Genomic DNA, 19,031 nt, shown 5'->3' with positions numbered 1-19,031 from the left:
ATGGTATGAATTCAACACTCTCCGTAGTGCCATGAATACCTTTGCACCGTTAGCAGCAGTTATATTTAAATGTATTAATTAAAATAAATATAATTCAAAAAAATATATGTAGGCTACAGAATTACACTCTCGATGTTTTTACAATTTCATTATTAAAAATATATAAAAAGGTAAAACAAAAATTAAAAAAATACTACTCCATTTATTTATGTGTGTAAATAGTGTCAGTGGTAGGCAATGTGATAGATTTTGACGAACGTTATTATAAAATTTTGAAAATGGAATTTTGGGCGCGAATTTTCGTACGGACTGTCATAATATGTTTTTGTGTTATTTTCGCAAACGGAAGGAGTGTACGACAAAATAGTGGTGAGTTGTGAAAATTACATATAATTTAAGTCTATCTAAATTTTTTGGTAGTAAGTTTAACCTTTGTTTTTTGTTTTTGCGCGCGCCAAATAATATTAGTATTTACTATATGAAAGAGAGAACTATAGGGCAAAATCAATCAAATTATGCCATACCTCAACTCATATATGTACTCAAACACCGTTACCTTCCCTTTCCCTTCATTTAGATAATTATAAGCAGTCCCGTGAAATAAAAAACACTTTATTTTGTGACACACTAAGTAAACTAACAAATTGCCTAAACGCGTAAGCAATATAACACCTGAATTAATAAAGTTTGACTTACGTACTTACATGTAGGTACGGTCTGTTGGAGTTTGAATATAACTTATACGGTATATTAACAATGTAATTTTCACAACAGCTTGTAAAGGCTCACTTTATTTTTCAAACACAGAGAAAGTTGAATTCATCCACAAGAGAAGGCAAAATAATTTATTATATAAATTCACAGCTAAAGTGTAGACCATCGAAGATCGATCCAATTTATCTATCAGAGACTCGCCAGGGCTATAACCGCGAAAATCGAAGTTCGCAAATTGCGGGCATTTTTCTCTGTCACTCTAATTACGCGTGCATTGGAGTAAATGAGAAAGATCCCCGCAATTTGCGAAATTCGGTTTTCGCGGTAGCTCAGATGCAGCTCAAAATCGGGAGGAGTGGAAGAAGAGGGGGGAGGCCTTTGCCCAGCAGTGGGACACAATAGGCTCGCAATAATAACAATTTATCTATCAATATTTTTACTGCTAGTATTTAGTTATTTTTAAGCCGTGCGATTAAATAATATATCTAGTTAACGACACGAAAAAAGATTAAACTAATAAGCAAACGAATTTAACGACGACAAATTGTTTGGTACAGTCACCTGCAATAATATGTTACTCTTCAAAGGCCGCAAGAATATCTGACACGATCTTATTTGTAGAGCCAGTCAGAGCGTGTCACATATATTTTTACAATCGACTCTTAAATCACTACTTTGTCACATCGTATAACCCAAAACGGTTTGAAAACCTACTAACACAATAATTAAACCAATTGTACTACTGACGGGTCTTACACAATTAAAAGCTATCATACCTAATTGCACTCACAATCATTTTTACCATTATCTACACGCTAAGGAAGACAAGTTTTTTGTACAATTATTTAATCTCTTAAACATAGATTTTTGTATCTTCAAGCAAAATTACGTGATATTATGTGACCATGTTTATTTTTGATTGCGGTAAAATTAAGCTTATCAATTTTAACCTACGAGTAAATAAATCGATTGACGCGATACTCGTCAGAATCGGTTTAGTGGTTTTGACACGATGGTTGACACAAACAATAAAAAAACCCAAGATAGGCACAAATCCAGTACATACATACGTAAAATAAAAAATATGATTGTATTCTAGACATCTGGTTGGCACCGCTGAGTAGTTACAATCATATTTTTCAGTAGGTGCATACAAACTTCTATGTGGGGGTACCCTTTCTCTGCAGCTGATCTTACCTATTTTTTGTGCGTGTGTGAATGTGTAATTTTCCATAGGTATTTTGTAATAATATCTGTCTGGCCTGAGAGTAGAGTAGAGTATTATTTCTGGCATAATGAATTGTAAATTTTTAACTTTGCAATAAAGTAAAATAAATACCTACTTTACTTCCTTTTGGTTTTGCTGTATAAATAAATGGCTTTGCTCAAATTCAATGATTTACGTATCAACTAGCCTTTCTCGGAATTGATGTTAGTTCACAAGGTCCCGGCGGCGGCGGGGACGTTCACCTCTACTCTACACCAGACCACACATCCTTACTATTTTACCTGTACCGCCATATACCTACTGGGCAGATTCAGTACGAGCCAGCGGACGTATGATGGGCACGGTTATCGACGTGACAAAACAACTATTACATCATTAACATGCTATCACGTGTATATCTGGGCCTATTTCACCACACTGACAACCAGACACTGAAAATTTGCTGTCTATTTCCAGGTCGATAAGTATGTATTATCATGGTTCCAGACCAGATGTACCTAATGCATTTCCCCAACGTAAAAAAAACTTCTTTCCAAGTTATGATAGGAATATTACCATTACAGTATCGTTTATTACATGACATTTGAGTCCACAAAACTAAACATTATTGCCAGTTTGAGAGCGTTATTCCGCACATCACAAGTATATTTATGTGATACCCGGTACTACTGTTTCTTACAATTAAGGTTATCATAATCGTTACAGCGAAGGTCCCAGTTAGGGCACAGAATAAATAATAGTACTAGGTACAGAAGAATCACTGTCTAAAAAAACGCGTCTGTTACGATCAGCATAGATATGGCCGCTAGGTGGCGACAGCGCCACGCGCGGCTTATGGCTAGCCACCAAAATTGGTGTGGAACGGATGTACTTTTAGCTACCTGTAGCAAAGCGACGAAATCGCGGAGTGAGACACGCCTGGTTTGGGACGCAATGCAAGACTTCCTTTTGATAATGTTGCAATAAATTCTGCATAGTTTCGAAAACCAGTTTATCTTGAGTTCGTAAAGCCTAGTCGATTACCTTGCAAAAACGTTAATTCGTTCGTATCTAAGGTAGCAGTATTTAGAGCGCGAAATATTTATATTTGAGTCGGTATATAGTATACCGGGTGTGGCTGTAATACGAGCAAAAAACCGGCCAAGTGCGAGTCGGACTCGCGCACGGAGGGTTCCGCACCATCAACAAAAAATAGAGCAAAACAAGCAAAAAAACGGTCACCCATCCAAGTACTGACCCCGCCCGACGTTGCTTAACTTCGGTCAAAAATCACGTTTGTTGTATGGGAGCCCCACTTAAATCTTTTTTTTATACTGTTTTTAGTATTTGTTGTTATAGCGGCAACAGAAATGCATCATCTGTGAAAATTTCAACTGTCTAGCTATCACGGTTCGTGAGATACAGCCTGGTGACAGACGGACGGACGGACGGACGGACAGCGGAGTCTTAGTAATAGGGTCCCGTTTTTACCCTTTGGGTACGGAACCCTAAAAATTATACTAAAGGCTGTATTCCACATACTGACCAAACCAACATTTTGTTCAGTGATTTTTTTAAATAACAATGTGTTAATACACTTTAAAGTTTATTCTAAGACGCAATGTATTGCGAATTTTGAGGCGTGTCAAGCAACGTCAATCAAAATGATAATGGCGTACCTACACTGAAGCTAATATTTATTTTGTATGAAAAATAGGAAGTCTAAAGACTTCGTAATTTTTAAAAGTTGTTGAAGTAAAGTGTCACCGTTATAAATAAATCATATATAACCTTATTAACTAGTGCTTTATGTGTCCAGATAGCGAAAAAGATGTGTTCTGTGTGACTAGTTAATAATATAAAACATGGAAGATATTTATATAAGTGTCACCGTTTGAGGAGCACAATCTATGTTTGAATTTTTTGCTCGTGTTACAGGCCACACTAAAAAAACATTAGGAATGTTAAGAATTTGGTCATATTTTCTGGTACATCACTAAACAGTATAAAACAAAGTCGCTTCCCGCTGTCTGTCTGTATGTATGCTTAGATCTTTAAAACTACGCAAGGGATTTCGATGCGGTTTTTTAAATAGATAGAGTGATTCAAGAGGAAGGTTTATGTATAATTTATTAACCCGTGCGAAGCCGGGCCGGGTCGCTAGTACGATATATCTATTAAGTATGTGTTGGCATTAAATATAATTTTGTCTGAAATTGCGCAATAATTAAATTATACCTATCATGTTTACTAAGCATATACAATAAAATAACATGTAAGTACAAGCATACTTACTTGTATACATACCCTTTTATATGGAATTTTTCCATACTAATATTTGGTACCGTAAAACGGGGTGAGTAGGTTTCGCGGGGAGAGGTGGGTTATGAATGGGGAGAGAAGGTTTGAGAGAGGGGTGAGAAGGGATTTTAAGGCTACTGCTACAAAAATAATGTATTCCAATTTAAAATGGAGCTATAGTAATACGCATAATAAAAAAAATCGATCCAACAATCTTCCAAAATCACCTTGTTATGAAATGGAACTATCCAAAATAAAATAAAAACTAAAATATACAAACGTACGTGTGTACGGGTTGATTATATACACCATTCAGTTTTCATATGTAAAAATAAAATGTTATCGAGGTTTGAATTTCAGTTTTGACCCTACTCACCCCATTTTACGGTATGTAATAGAAATAAGAGAAATATTGCGAATGTTTTCCTTTACGAAATTTCATCAAATTTTACTCGAGTAGCTTGTTTTGGTTTTTTACCGAACCTCGGTTATAAAACGACGTCAAGAATACCAAAACAATGATCTTTGTGTAATATTTGACGCAAGATTAGTTCTCATGAGTGGTTCCCAACCCAACATTGTTTAATTCTCGACAAAACCGTTTTATTATGATGAAATGTTGAATTGTAATAATTAATATCCATTAGCAATTTGGTAATTCACTTGAAATAAACAAAATAGTTTTATTAAATTGCTACATAAATTTATAACCAAAAAATAAATTATCTATCTATATATATAAATGCAAGTGTCCTGACTGACTGACTGACTGACTGACTGACTGACTGACTGATTCATCAACGCAGAGCCGAAACTACAAAAGCTAGAAAGTTGAAATTTACACACTAGGTTGCATTTATAAAGTGTACACGAGATAAGAAGCGATTTTGAAAAATTCAACCCCTAAGTGGGTTAAAAAGGCGATGAAAGATTGTATGGGGTACAAGTTTTATTTTAAGCTAGGAATTTGAAACTTTGTAAAAATGTATTATATTAAAAAACAAGGAAACTAATTTCAGCGTTTTCGAAAATTCATCCCCCAAGGTGGTGAAAAAGGGGTTGACAGTTTGTATGGAGATCAAATATTTTTGTGAGTGTGGGACTTGAAACTTTGTAATTGAGGATATTATTATAAGACAGGAAAAGTAATTTCAGCGTTTTTGAAAATTCATCCCTTAACAGGGTTAAAAAGGGGTTGAAAGTTTGAATCCATTACAAATGCTTTGAAAGGCAAACAAAAATGAATGCTTTTCAAACTTCTTAGAAAGGCATAATAGCCGATTACAAAAAAAAAGTAATTGCGACGTTTTAGGAAATTCAACCCGTAAGGGGGTTAAAAAGGGGATGAAACTTTATCTTGGGGTGCAAATTTTATTTTAAGCTAGGACCTTGAAACTTCGCAAAAAGGTATTAAATTAAAAAACAAGAAAACTAATTTCAGCGTTTTTAAAAATTAATCCCCGGAGGAGGTGAAAAATGGGTTGTAAATTTGTATGGAGATCAAATATTTTTGAGAGTGCGGGACTTAAACCTTTGTATAAAGCCACATTATTAGAACACAATAAAAGTAATTTTAGCGTTTTTAAAAATTCATCCCCTATAAGGGTCCATAACGGGTTGAAAGTTTGTATAGGGTTCAAATTTTATTTAAAGGTAGGAACTTGAGACTTCGTAAAAAGGTATATTATTATAAAACAAGAAAACCTATTTAGCGTTTTTAAAAAGTCATCCCCCTAGAAGGTGAAAAAGGGGTTGAAAGTTTGTATGGAGATCAAATATTTTTGAAAGTGCGGGACTTAAATCTTTGTATAAAGGCATATTATTAGAGCACAAGAAAAGTAATTTCAGCGTTTTTAAAAATTCATCCCTTAAAAGGGTTAAAAAGGGGTTGAAAATTTGTATAGGTTTTAATTTTATTTAAAGCTAGGAACTTGAAGCTTCGTAAAAAGGTATTTTATTAAGAGCAAAGAAAACTAATTTCAGAGTCTTTGATAATTCATCCCCCAAGGTGGTGAAAAGGGGGTTGAAAATTTGTATGGAATCCAAATATTTATTTGAGTGCGGGACTTGAATCGTTGTATAAAGGCATAATATTAAAATACAAGAAAAGTAATTTTAGCGTTTTTAAAAATTCATCCCCTAAAGGTCTAAACGGGTTGAGTGTTGGTAGAGGGTTCAAATTTTATTTAAAGCCAGGAACTTAAAACTTCGTAAATAGGTAGTTAGGTAGTAGGTTTTATTAAATACTGGACTTGAAAATCTTCTGGGGGTTGAGAGAGATTATATCGAGAACAATTTTATTCAGTTAGGGGCTTGAAACTTCGTATTAGCCAGGTTGTGAAAGACAAATCTCATGCGTTGTATAATAATTAACAAATGATTAACCGTCCCTACTGCTATCTTTTGCTGCATAATGTTCTAAGCTAATGTAGAATTTATAACCACCAATATACAAATCCACGCGTACGAAGTCGCGGGCAACAGCTAGTAGTGTATATCACAAGCGTTTAAACCGCCTATGGTTTCTTCAGATACATTTTTGTCGAAGTATCTATACTTAGTTAGTTATTTTTATTCCATTTTATTATAAAAAAATACTGAAATGTAATGATGTGATATATTTTTAGAACCGGCTCAAAAAGCCTTTTCATCACTTACCACACTCAGTAGGTTTCGGAACAATTTTTTTTAATATCCCATACAAAAAAAATGACGTCATAACTCCTCTCCTTTTTAGGGTTCCGTATTTTATTATATTTTTTGGTGCCACGGGTCAAATTGATTCTAATGGCCTAAAGATCAATCATACCTACCGATTTTCATGCTTTAACACAATTTGCAGCATTTTTTGGCCAGCCACTAACACAACTGCATTAAATACCACGCCGGTGATCAAATCATACAAAGAACCTCTCACTATACAACCGTTAGACGGTATAATTTTAATTAAGTACCGTCTCCATTCAAAAATAATGAAAGGTCAAAGTTCACGGAAGTGGTCTAGGTATGGTTTAATTATGAAGGACGCTCTCTAAAGCCTTAGATGTGAAAGCTTTCAGATTCTGTAAATATTACCCCGAAGGATTAGCATTTACAATTTATTATAATTTATAAATCTCCTTTTAACATCAATTCAACCCATTTTGCCTAAGATTTTAAATCATACCAAAGAGAATCTAAGTTATGTATACCTATTACAAGGTTTTATTTAGTTTCAAATCTTGCAAGTTATTTTTGACTCACTTCCTGGTTTACGATTAAGCTGAAAATTTGGCCATAGGAACTGATTAAACAACGCAACCTAATTGTATTTGGGTTTGTTAGAATTGTCTCGATGAGTTGTAGTTGCCTGTTGAAAGAAGAGTACAGTTAGCGATAAAAGCTTGTATCAAAAATGAAATGTTTGACAGAAAACCTATTAGGTACCTACTTACGTAAAATATTAAATTAAGCCATCGAGAATCAAAGTTAAAATGTTAGGTACCTACTTATTTAAAAACTCAACTTTAATTACTTTGGTCTGTAATTAAATAAAAAATAATTGATTTTGACTGATTAGTACTACTAATTAGATACAAGTTAATATTAATTACTTGTAACTAATTGCAATAGCTGCTGATCATTATCAGCCTAGTTTCAGAGTGCCTGTTGTGTATTTTCAATGACATGAACTGATGAAGTTTGCAAGGCGCTGTATTACGTTACGAGTAATTTAGTGCCAATCAATTAATCAATGAGAAGTAATATCTAAACGATGACTTCACGCTAGAGCAGGCCGGGCCCGGACCAAGGCACAGAATAAGTAATAGTATTATCATACAGAACGGCCACGCACCGCCCCGCCCCGACTCGGATTACCTCGCTCCGCGACTGGCCGCGACATATGAATGTGTGCGTAAGTCGCTCTACTGAGAGCATGCCAGAAGTCCGTCAGATACACAATGACGCGTGTACAGACGTGCCGCGCACACATATAAACGCAAATAATTTTTGATGTATGGCGTGTCCGCCCTGTGACCAAGGCGTCCGACACGTCATTTTCTATGACGGCTGATCGGTGACCACGTCGTACTTTCCACAGAAAACGAAGCGCCGGAAGCTCCGGCCCTGCCCCGACCTGGTCTAGCGTGAGTCATCCTTAAGTCGTTTTAATAGCGGGCACAATGGCTTCCTCTGTGTAAAAATAAAAAGTATTAATTTCAGTAAGGAACTTAATAAAATCCGTGAGATAGCGTATTTCAGATAAAGTCGAATCGGTGTATTTAATTGCCAATTTGGTAAAGACCTCACATACAGAACATAATCATATTGTTCATCATCATGTAGCACGAATTGAAAGCCACGGTCTTCGAATCAGCAGAACCAAGACGGAATTCATGGAGTGTAACTACGGTGGTACAGAGAATGTAGGTTGCACCATATGCCTCGATGACGCACCATTACCTAAAGTAGACAGCTTCAAATACCTGGGTTCTACAATCACACCAGATGCCAACATCGATAGAGATGTAAACAACCGCATAAATACGGCATGGCTTAAATGGAGATCAATCTCCGGAACTCTCTGTGATCCCAAAATGCCCATTAGAACAAAGGGAAAGCTCTATAAGACAGTAGTGAGACCTGCATTAATGTACGGAGCTGAATGCTGGACTACTAAAGCAGTACACGAGCAACAACTACATACGAGCGAAATGAAGATGCTTAGATGGGCAGGTGGTGTGACACGTCTGGACAGGGTCCGCAACGAACACGTGAGGGGATCGTTTAAAGTAGCCCCAATAGCGGAAAAAATCAAGGAAAGCCGACTGCGCTGGTTCGGACACATTTCCAGGCGAGAGGATGACTATGTAGTCAAAAAGGTCCTGAACATACCCAACCGATCCAGAGGACGAGGTAGACCCCCCGCTACTTGGTGGACCAAAGTACAAAAATAGATGAACCAGGACAGCCTAGATACGCAGACAACCCAGAACAGAGCTCTCTGGCGCAAACGTACAAGGAGACCCGACCCCAGATGAGCTGGGAAGAGGGTTGGCCAAAGAAGAAGAATCATATTGTTCATCATCATTAGGTATTACTGAATCGCGATTAGAAAGGGATTGAGATAGCTGTCAATCCATATTGATTTTGACGTAAGTGTATGGAAATCTGTTATTTCTAATCCCTTTCTGATCGCGGCATGATAATATTATACGCGGGTCAGATGATTTTTTTGGAAAAAGGAATAGACGTGTTGCCTCTCTGTCGCACTTGTAAATTCGTACGTAAGTGTGACAGGGAGGTAACACGTCAAACGTGGTTCGCGGTAGGCCCTCAGGTAGGTCCTACCTCAGCGAATGATAAACGTTTCGGAGAAATTATCAAAATTTGGCTTCATAAATTGATAGCCGTCAGAGAAGTTAAGTTTGACTCACGTTAGACCGGGCCGTGTCCGGGCCTTAGCTTCCGGCGCTTACTTTTCTATGACAATGACAGGTGATCACATGATTCACATGATGCTTTTCATAGAAAACGAAGCAACGGAAGTTCCCGCCCGGAGTCGTCCTTTATTCAGTTAAATTTGGTTAACTCTTCGACCGGCAAAAGCGGCCACAGACGCGCATAGTTAGAATTGAATGATGGTTACTAGCGACCCGCCCCGGCTTCGCACGGGTTAACAAATTATACATAAACCTTCCTCTTGAGTTACTCTATCTATTTAAAAAAACCGCATCAATATCCGTTGCGTAGTTTTAAAGACCTAAGCATACATAGGGACAGACAGCGGGAAGCGACTGTCCTGCATGGCAATAAGGTTTACGAGGGTGCGTCATATTTATTAATAAAGCATATACTAGTTGCTCTGTGAGCTGTAGACGTCGCAAGCATAGCTTAAAACCGACTAAATGTATGACTCCGCCATTCTGAAATATTTCCAAAAAACTGTCTTGTCAAAAAAAACCATCATCGAATCTGCTGAATTTTCACAAGAATCGGTTGAGAATTGCAACCCGTAGAAAAGAAAATCCGGACATACGAATGCATTTTTGCCCGAGCTAAAACAGAGACCTCCGCTAACGCTCGGTCAATAAGAGCTAAGAGCCCACTTCGGAAAGTGGGCGCCAAAATATGTGGTCTATTTGTTTAATACCTAGTGTACATCCGACATACAAATTACAAATATTAGGTTCACAGACAATCACAGTTCAGCGCAAACACTTTAAATCGACGCAGCTCAATAATACAGCCAGCTCATTTGTTTGTACACAAAAACTCCGCAACAGCACGTAACAGAGGTCAAGGTCACAAATGCATTCAGTTTCTAAACGCTCTGGTTACGTGAGGTTATGCCCGAAAGTGTGCGTGCGCGGTCAAGGGCACGAGTGTGTTTTTAGGGTTCCGTTGTAAATCGAATTAAAGGCACCCTTATTCCCGTAAAGCCCACTGTACAACATCTTTTTATTTTGAATTTAAACCTTGTGGTATACTATAGCTCGTTTTTTTTAGCATTAGAAAGAAGCTAAGCGATCTTGACACGTCTTTTTATTAAAAATCACCATTGAAAAATAAGTCACAGCAAATATGTTAGATTTATAAATCATATACGATCTTTTACATTCTTTTGCTTTCATAAGTAATATAAACTATTTTTTTAAAGCGTTTTTCAATATTTTTTAATAAAAAGACACGTCAAGATTGTTTACCTTATATCTAATGCTAAAAAAACGAACTATATAAGTAGTAAATTCGGATGAATTTCGCCTGTTTCAGAAAGCAATGAAACTAAACGCTACTTGATTTGGTTTATCAAAGGTTCTAATTAGATTGAATCGAAGTGTACCTAGGGTTAGTTGTTGATCAATTAAACACCAAAAGTTCAAGTCTTTCTATCTCTGGTGTTTTTAAAGTTACGAGTGTGACATTTCGCATGAAGATTAACAATTTAGTTGGCTATCGTATGGCATTCAAGGTTTCTACTTATCTTTAACAGTTTCTGTATTGTAAACCTTTTTTTGAAAAATGAGTTTTGTTTCATTGTGTACTTGTGCATGTTTTCATGAAACACTCAAATTTTTACAGTGAAACAGATGTAATATATATATAGTCTACCATGAATTATCCTTAATAAACATTGAAACGTTGTAATAAATAAGTTACATTAATACATAAATCCTTTCAATCAATTAATGAGAAAGGAAAGGAGAATATAGTGGTAGGCTGAAATTTGTTATTTAAAAGGTTTCCGAAATATGAAATCGTTATAAGATTGCTGAAATATCTAAAAGCGAAAGACTTGTTTCATTGTACGCACACCTAAGTTTCATTGTGAATCGAAAATCTGGTCGGCACTTACGGCATGCTGCGAGAAAGGCGCCTTTTATGTCCACGGAGCATGATTGCCAACTAGGTGGACGCGGGAGGGTTTTAAGCATCTGCATGCTCGATATCATACACTTTCTTGCGACATAGTGTTTATACACGACTGTTTCAATGTTAGACATGTGACCTTAACCTTGCCATCAATGAAACATTCAACATATAAACTATCCTATCTCAGCCATTTCTAAAGTTAAGTATCTTATATTTTGTCATATGATAGACAAATTATTATCAATTTTCATGGTATTTTAGTTTTACAAATTTCGGACATAATCTTTAATTAATTAAAAAAAATAATGAGTTTGTTTCATTGTGTACTAATACTGGTGTTCAGTGAACATCATGTTTCATTGTTTACTACATAAAAATGTTTCATTGTGAGACTAGGGGGTGTTTTTTGAATCAATTAAAAAAACTGCACCAAACAGTGAAAGAAATTTAAAAATATTTAGCTCCAAAGTAACTTTAATACACATAGAACACAACAAAAAATTAAATAACGCCAAACTAGACTCTATATCTTGATAAAAAATTGCGAAACATAAATGAAAAATATTACTTTTGTCGCACGAATTCACAATAACGCTCGTAGCAACGTGCTCCTTCTCCGAGGCGCGCTCGCATATTGGGGAGGTGCTGGGGATCCCTGAGCCTGCCCTTGCTTGACAGACGGCACTAGCTGATAACACCTAGTTTCCGAGATATCGCTAAGTTTCACTGTGTACGATTGTTTCAATGTTCGACAAGTGACCCTACATTATATGTAATGCACATTGAGCTTTACGGTTATATCTACCATCACACATAATACAATTGTGAGTGATAAGGGTATTTTTTTTACAATTTTTTATGCAATCTCACGCTATACATTCCAAATTCCCACAGAACCCCTAGAGTAAATTTAATTCGGTAGGATGATGAAGTGCGTTCGCGTTGCATTATTTCTATTTTTGTATGGAATTTTGAACAACGCGCCAAGCGGGACCTTTTGTAAACTCAAAATCCCATACAAAATGACACTTAAGTAACGCAAAGGCATACGTCACGTCACGCTATCGAATCAAATTTATATAACACTTTAGATATTCCATTTTTGTGGCTTATACACGGAACCCTGGTCAGTTTTTTTGGAGCGAGCTGTTGTTCTAAGTGGTTACCGAGCGCTCGCCGATGGTCTCGTGCAAAACCAATTAAACGAGAAAGATGTAAAATCTCCCAAAAATACGCGGTTTTTTTAACAATCCATTTTCTACGATAGTAATTTTACATCAAAAAAACCGGAGTGGCATATAAGTATTTATTATAAAAAAACCATGCAACCGTATTTAAAATGTTAACTCGTTAAAACTATTGTGGTTTGGAAATATAGGGGTCTAGTCAAGTGATAATAGTTGTTAAAAAACGCTAATCGAAAGTGAAATAATGTATGAAAATGATCACGTGACTTTTTCGTATTATCTGTCATCCCGATTATATTTTAGCTGACTTCAAGGTTTCAATTCGGTTGTATTTTTTATATAGTTATCCATACCGTAATCGGCAACGGCGACCCTAGCTAATTACGAGCGTGAGCTCTGATATGGCTGGCAAAGCCGAACTTATTTTTTTAAACGTGTTGGACGTCCAACCGACCATCCCAGCGATGAAGACCTAAAATACCTGACCGCCCGCCCTCATAATAGTAAGTACAGGCAGTATAGTCTAGCCTTCCTCATGATTAACACATATGATTAATATTATAGGCAGAATAAATGATTTACTTACTTACTTAACGGTTACGTAAAGTTACGTATCTCAAGGCCATATTAAACTGGCCTGAAGCCTAAACTCGCCTATATTTCAGAAACAATGGGAACATGAAGCCAGTATTGCTCTTCTAATCGCTCACATAGCGTAGACGACTCAATGGCTCAAACACATCGGTCGGTGGCACGCTCTGCGACCACAAATAGATATCACTGATGATGAGGTCAAGATATACTGGTTGAGTCGAGATGCTTAATCTCTCGCGCTAGCTGACCAATGAGAACATTGCGCCCGGAACTGGGGCGAACGACAATATATCTGATGTCACGTGTCGTGTCGCTGTCGATAAACTTTTGTATTCATATTATTTTGTTTACTCGTGAGTCTTTCATGTTTACGATGTTGTGTTCTTGTAACGATTCTTTTTGCTTCATCGCGTGATCGCTCCAAGTTCAATAATGATTATGTCGTTTTAGTAATATCCATCAGTCTCATATAGACCAGTTTGAGGTTGTTTAACCGTGTTCTTTTAACTTGGGCCTTATTGAATTTTCAGCGTTTTGTTTTTCGTTAATAAAGTCATCCTCTATAGCATATTACATTATATAATATTTATCATTATAAGAAATGATGGTTACAGTTAACTTATATATGTATGTATAGTCAGCATCAATAATAGCGGATATAAATAAAACAACGCGCTAAACGTATCAGTCACCCTGAATGACTTTTCCAAATAGAGATAGAGCTCTTTATATAATTGCCTTTCAAAAGTATGTGTTACAGTCCAATTGGTTTACATAGAGAAAGATCTATTTGATATGCTATTAGAGAATGGTAATACATACTTTGACTCGTAATCTGATCCGCAACTTTTAATGGTGACTGTACTAAACGAAAGAGTAAGTATTTCCTCATTGTCCTTCCATAATAGTTATGTAATCGTGGTCACATTAATTACGCTAAAACGTGTGGATAAAACGCTTCAAATTCGTGACGCCAGAATCTTTCTAAGTAGTACAAACAGCAACACTCTTAGCTGTCCATCGGTGGACCTTATTTCTTTTGTAATAAGGTTTATGAACTGTCAGTTAACAGTGTGGGCGATGGTACAAACTAAGCATCTTGTAAGCTGACTTCTGCTTGATTATGATTACAATTCAATTAACACAAAATTATCATATTGCATGTTTAGTAATTGCTTGATTTATTGAATTTAAAGCAACTTTTTATGGCTCCTCTACACGATGGGCCAGCGCCGGCCACTCCAAGGGATGCAGCCATGCGGTAGAATGATATAGCAATATCACTTGCTCCCTCTAACGCATAAATGCGTCCCTTGGAGTGGCCGGCGCTGGCCCATCGTGTAGAGGAGGCATTACAAGTATAACAATGGTGAACTTTACGACTTTGCATTAAGGCTCACGAAATATCAATATGATGATCAATTTATTAATCATACATACTGTAGTACCGTGTTGGTTAAGACTCGAGTACCTATTTGATTCAGCTGTTTTAAGACTCGACTCAGTTTTTCATACTCTTATAATTGCTCAAAACTTGAGTCCTTTCAACTTGTTAGAGACCCGAGTCTTGTGTAGAGATTGAATGAGTTATTTTAAGAGAATTCTCACTTTTTGCAAAAAAAAAAGGCTCATTGCATTGTCTTCATGTCAAAATAATGGGTTTATTTTCTATACAGCTACTAGTGTTTAGATAAAACCTACAAACTCGCTGACCCATCGTCGAAGTCCCTTTGAGTTGCGATTAAATAAATAATACAATTTTTAGTGCAATCTCGAAAAAACGAGTAAAGTTCTTCAAATGTAGACTCAAAAAACTCGATATCTTACCAACACTAATTGAATGACGAATCGACAATTAAGTCAACCTAGATAGGTACTGCTTATTGTCTTTATGGTTATAGCCCTTAAAATTCAGAAAAGTAATGACGGTAAATAAATTGACAGTTGAAGTTGATGATTTGAAGTTGAAACCGAATGGTTCCTTTCATTCCGTTTGGAGTCTAGCATCCTAAGACCCCGTGTACAATTTTTTTACATATTCCAAACTTTGAGTATATAGCCTAAGGAGATGTGATAACGTAAACTCTTCGAACAAATTTTTTCACCACTTTTAGCGGGGGGCAAGGTAAACACCTACAGCACACCACCAAAAGATAAGTAACTCAACAGACACAGATTTTGCTGTTGCGACAAACGCACACTACAATAAAATTCAACACATCAAAAATTACACACACACAGACAGAGTTTTCACATAACTATGCAGCATACATACGAACATAATAGTGATGGGTCACATCTGAAGAATGAGTCAAATCGGTTTGATGAATGAACTGAATTGTCTTATACTATTTATTATAAAATTGTAAAAGTGAAAATTCTGTACATTGAAGATATTAGGTAGCCAATAAAATGATTGTTTGTATGTATGGTTGTCTGTATTTATGTGTCTTTGTGTCTTAGCCCGCACGCACAGCTAAACTGTGGAAGCCCGCGGGTTTTCCGGGTTTATAGAAAACTAGCTTTTGCCCGCGGCTTCGCACGCGCAGGAGTTTTTTTTAAATTTTGGACCCCCATTTCACCCCTTTAGGGGATTAATTTTGAAAAATCCTTTCTTAGTGGACCCCTAGACCTTATAAGGAACCTACTTGCCAAATTTGGACTTTCTAGTCCCAGCGGTTTGGGCTGGGCGTTGATTTAAGTCAGTCAGTCAGGTCTTTCACGTTTATATATATAGATTTGAATTTCGCGCCTTTTTTTTACTGACATTATTTGCTTGATCAGCTATATTAAACAAACTGCAGTGATTGAATGAATGAATGATTCATTCAATCATTCAAATGTTGAGTCGCTTTTTTGACTTTGTCACATCCCTTAAGACCGATTCGTCCCCGTACCACTGTAGGTATTCATGTTTACATTTTTCTGTCGTTTATGTATCGCAACGGTTTTTTCTTTAAATGGAGATTGTACTTCAATATACATTTAATAGTTAGTATAAATACTTATTTATGATAGGAAACGCAATCTTGTTGCGAATTTGAGCTATCAGATCACCTTTTACACGATAATACTGAACCAGTCACCATTTTTTAAGAGAAACGTCTCGCGACACGGAACGATGCAAAATGGCGGTGAAGCGACTTCAAGTAGTTTTATATAACGTGTTTGAACAGTTGACCAATGTACTTTGCCGGAGGGGGTCGCCCGTGTATCACATCACCTTAGGCTATATACTCAAAGATTCCAAAAAATATTTTTAATGTTCATTGAGTAACTAAGGGTTCCCAATTCAAAAACAAAACAAATGCTTCTGGGTCTCAGGAGGTTAAAAATACTGTCAAAAACTGTAATCAGCAGGCATCGGAGTTTTTATCGCATGGTAAGACTAATAGCAAGCTATGGAGTCGACATTTGCCATAAATGTAAACTCTTATTCATACTCATACTCATGATTAATTTTATTTAATATGTAGTAACTATTTAGTAATCTGTTCTCGATTACTAAATAGTTACTACGTATATGAGTTTAATGATGATATGACACAGATATGTTTTAAAATAAATGTATGTTTTAATTGGGTGAGTTGTACTTCACAACTCAAGCACACTATAGCAGATTTTTCATAGTCATATTGTAAATCGTTGTATGGCTCTATCCATGCCAAAATTGCAGCTATTTCTGGGTTAGGCATAATAATTAATTATGGAATATTCCACAACGTATTTACCACTTACAGATATAAATAACTACTACGTTTGCAATCACCAGTGATTGACACATGACAAATACTAATCATTTTTATCAGCGGTCAGTACCTACATGACATTAGGTCTTTCGCAGCGATGTAGTTTGTATAAGTAGTTGTATGTTAAAATAATTGAAGTTATGAATTCATAATGTAATAGAAAAATATTTTTATATATAATTCGACTAAGATAATATACACGACCGACCGCTCTAAAGGCATTTTAAGATAAATGAAATATGTAAATGAGTATGAGTATGAATAAGAGTTTACATTTATGGCAAATGTCGACTCCATAGCTTGCTATTAGTCTTACCATGCGATAAAAACTCCGATGCCTGGTAATCAGTCATTAATAGGGTTACAAAATTTCTAAAACGACTTTCTCCGAATCCGGACAGTGTGAAAAAAGGAGTTTAAATCTTAGAGAGTAAATCTTAAAGACAGAAGTTTGGGGAGATGTTAAATTATTTTATTAAATAAGTATGTATTTTGATTTGTGTTGTATTTTGTAGTCCGAATCTGGCCTTCGCCACTGGAGGCCTTCGTCTCTTTTTCTTTTAATTATGAAATCTATTTCTGTTTATCTTAAAGAATGAGACGAGAATTTACTAGATGACAGGAGCTTGTGTACATAATTTACGTTCTTTAGAAAACCGGACAAGCGCGAGTTGGAACTCGCCCACCGAGGGTTCTGTACATTATAATATTTTTTGTTATAGCGGCGACTGAAATAAATAGGTACATCATCTGTGAAAATTTCAACTGTCTAGCTATCATGATTCATGACTCATGAGATACAGCCTGGTGACAGACAGACTGACGGACGGACATACAGACGGACAGATGAGTCTTAGTAATAGGGTCCCTGTTTTACCCCTTGGGTACGGAACCCTAAAAAACAACTCACATAGACGTAATAATCCCATAGTTGCATTTACTACAGTTGACATTTCAGTTTTTTTTTGCATAATCCGCTTAGTGGTTCAATTCTACAAAAAAATATCTATATTTAACTCATCTTCTCTAAACTCCTTGGATGCAACTCTCTTTTTTTATGTCTGGTAAATTGGTAATTATTATTTTCAGATAACACAAATAAAGACTTCGATGAAAGAAACAAGTACCATTGGAGGCAACAGGCACAATGGACGTTGCGGTCAAAGGTAAATGGTTAAATTAATTATACCTAATATAATATGAATCACAAATTAAAATTGGTAAACCCAGAGCGTGGGAATCAATAAAACAGGTTATGGAACTAAATCACCGGCGTTATTCATAAACGTCTGCTAAGTTAATCAGCTGACGATCATCGTTTGTCCCTCTCTATGGCATAACGACAGATAGGGACAAACGACGATCATCAGCTGCAGCCGTTTATGAATAATGCCATAAGTATTTCCAACACTGACATAAATTGCTTTGTCACCTAACTTTGACACCGATAAGTGTCTAAGTAATAAGTGCCTATCGGGGCTAAGATTAACCATAGAAAAGGAGTATAGGTACCTAAAGTCAAAGAATTTCGGTACTACATAATATCGTACCTTGTGACAGTCATAATCAATATGAAAGCCTCTAGGAACCTAATACTCTTGTCACTGTGACAAGGTACGAAACGGTAAGGAAAATACAATTCCTTGACCGTACAATACATTATGATGATATAGGTACATACATTTTTGACAAGGTGATTACTAGGAGAGCTGCGGTATCAATTTTCAAATAATATTATCACTGCCGCTTTGTCATACAATACTGTTTAGTTTGGTGAGCATGTTTATCTCAGTAAAGACAAATAACACCCTTAATTAAAAAAAAATAAGACTAGAAACAAGATACACGTATTTTGATCCTCTTTTAGCAGTTTTTCCTGTAAGGCCTGAGTGGACGCTCGAGTTGGGCGTGCAGCGGGGCGGGGCG

The 19,031-nt window shown here is 36.3% G+C and overlaps 1 protein-coding gene across 1 annotated transcript in view; it reads left to right on the top strand.

Annotated features, from left to right (window-relative positions):
• Positions 1-216: 216 nt before the first annotated feature.
• LOC134652756 (alkaline phosphatase-like) overlaps positions 217-19,031 on the top strand; it is a 42,391-nt gene continuing 23,576 nt past the window's right edge. Inside the window, exons 1-2 of the mRNA XM_063507918.1 lie at positions 217-369; positions 18,195-18,271. Coding sequence (XP_063363988.1) covers positions 279-369; positions 18,195-18,271 — 168 coding nt within the window. The 5' untranslated portion in view covers positions 217-278. The remainder of the gene's footprint in view (positions 370-18,194; positions 18,272-19,031) is intronic.

The sequence above is a fragment of the Cydia amplana genome, chromosome 12 (genome assembly GCF_948474715.1).
Source record: "Cydia amplana chromosome 12, ilCydAmpl1.1, whole genome shotgun sequence".
Lineage (NCBI taxonomy): Eukaryota > Metazoa > Arthropoda > Insecta > Lepidoptera > Tortricidae > Cydia > Cydia amplana.
Note: the sequence above shows the minus strand (reverse complement) of the source record. Positions and strands in the feature narration are given on the sequence as shown.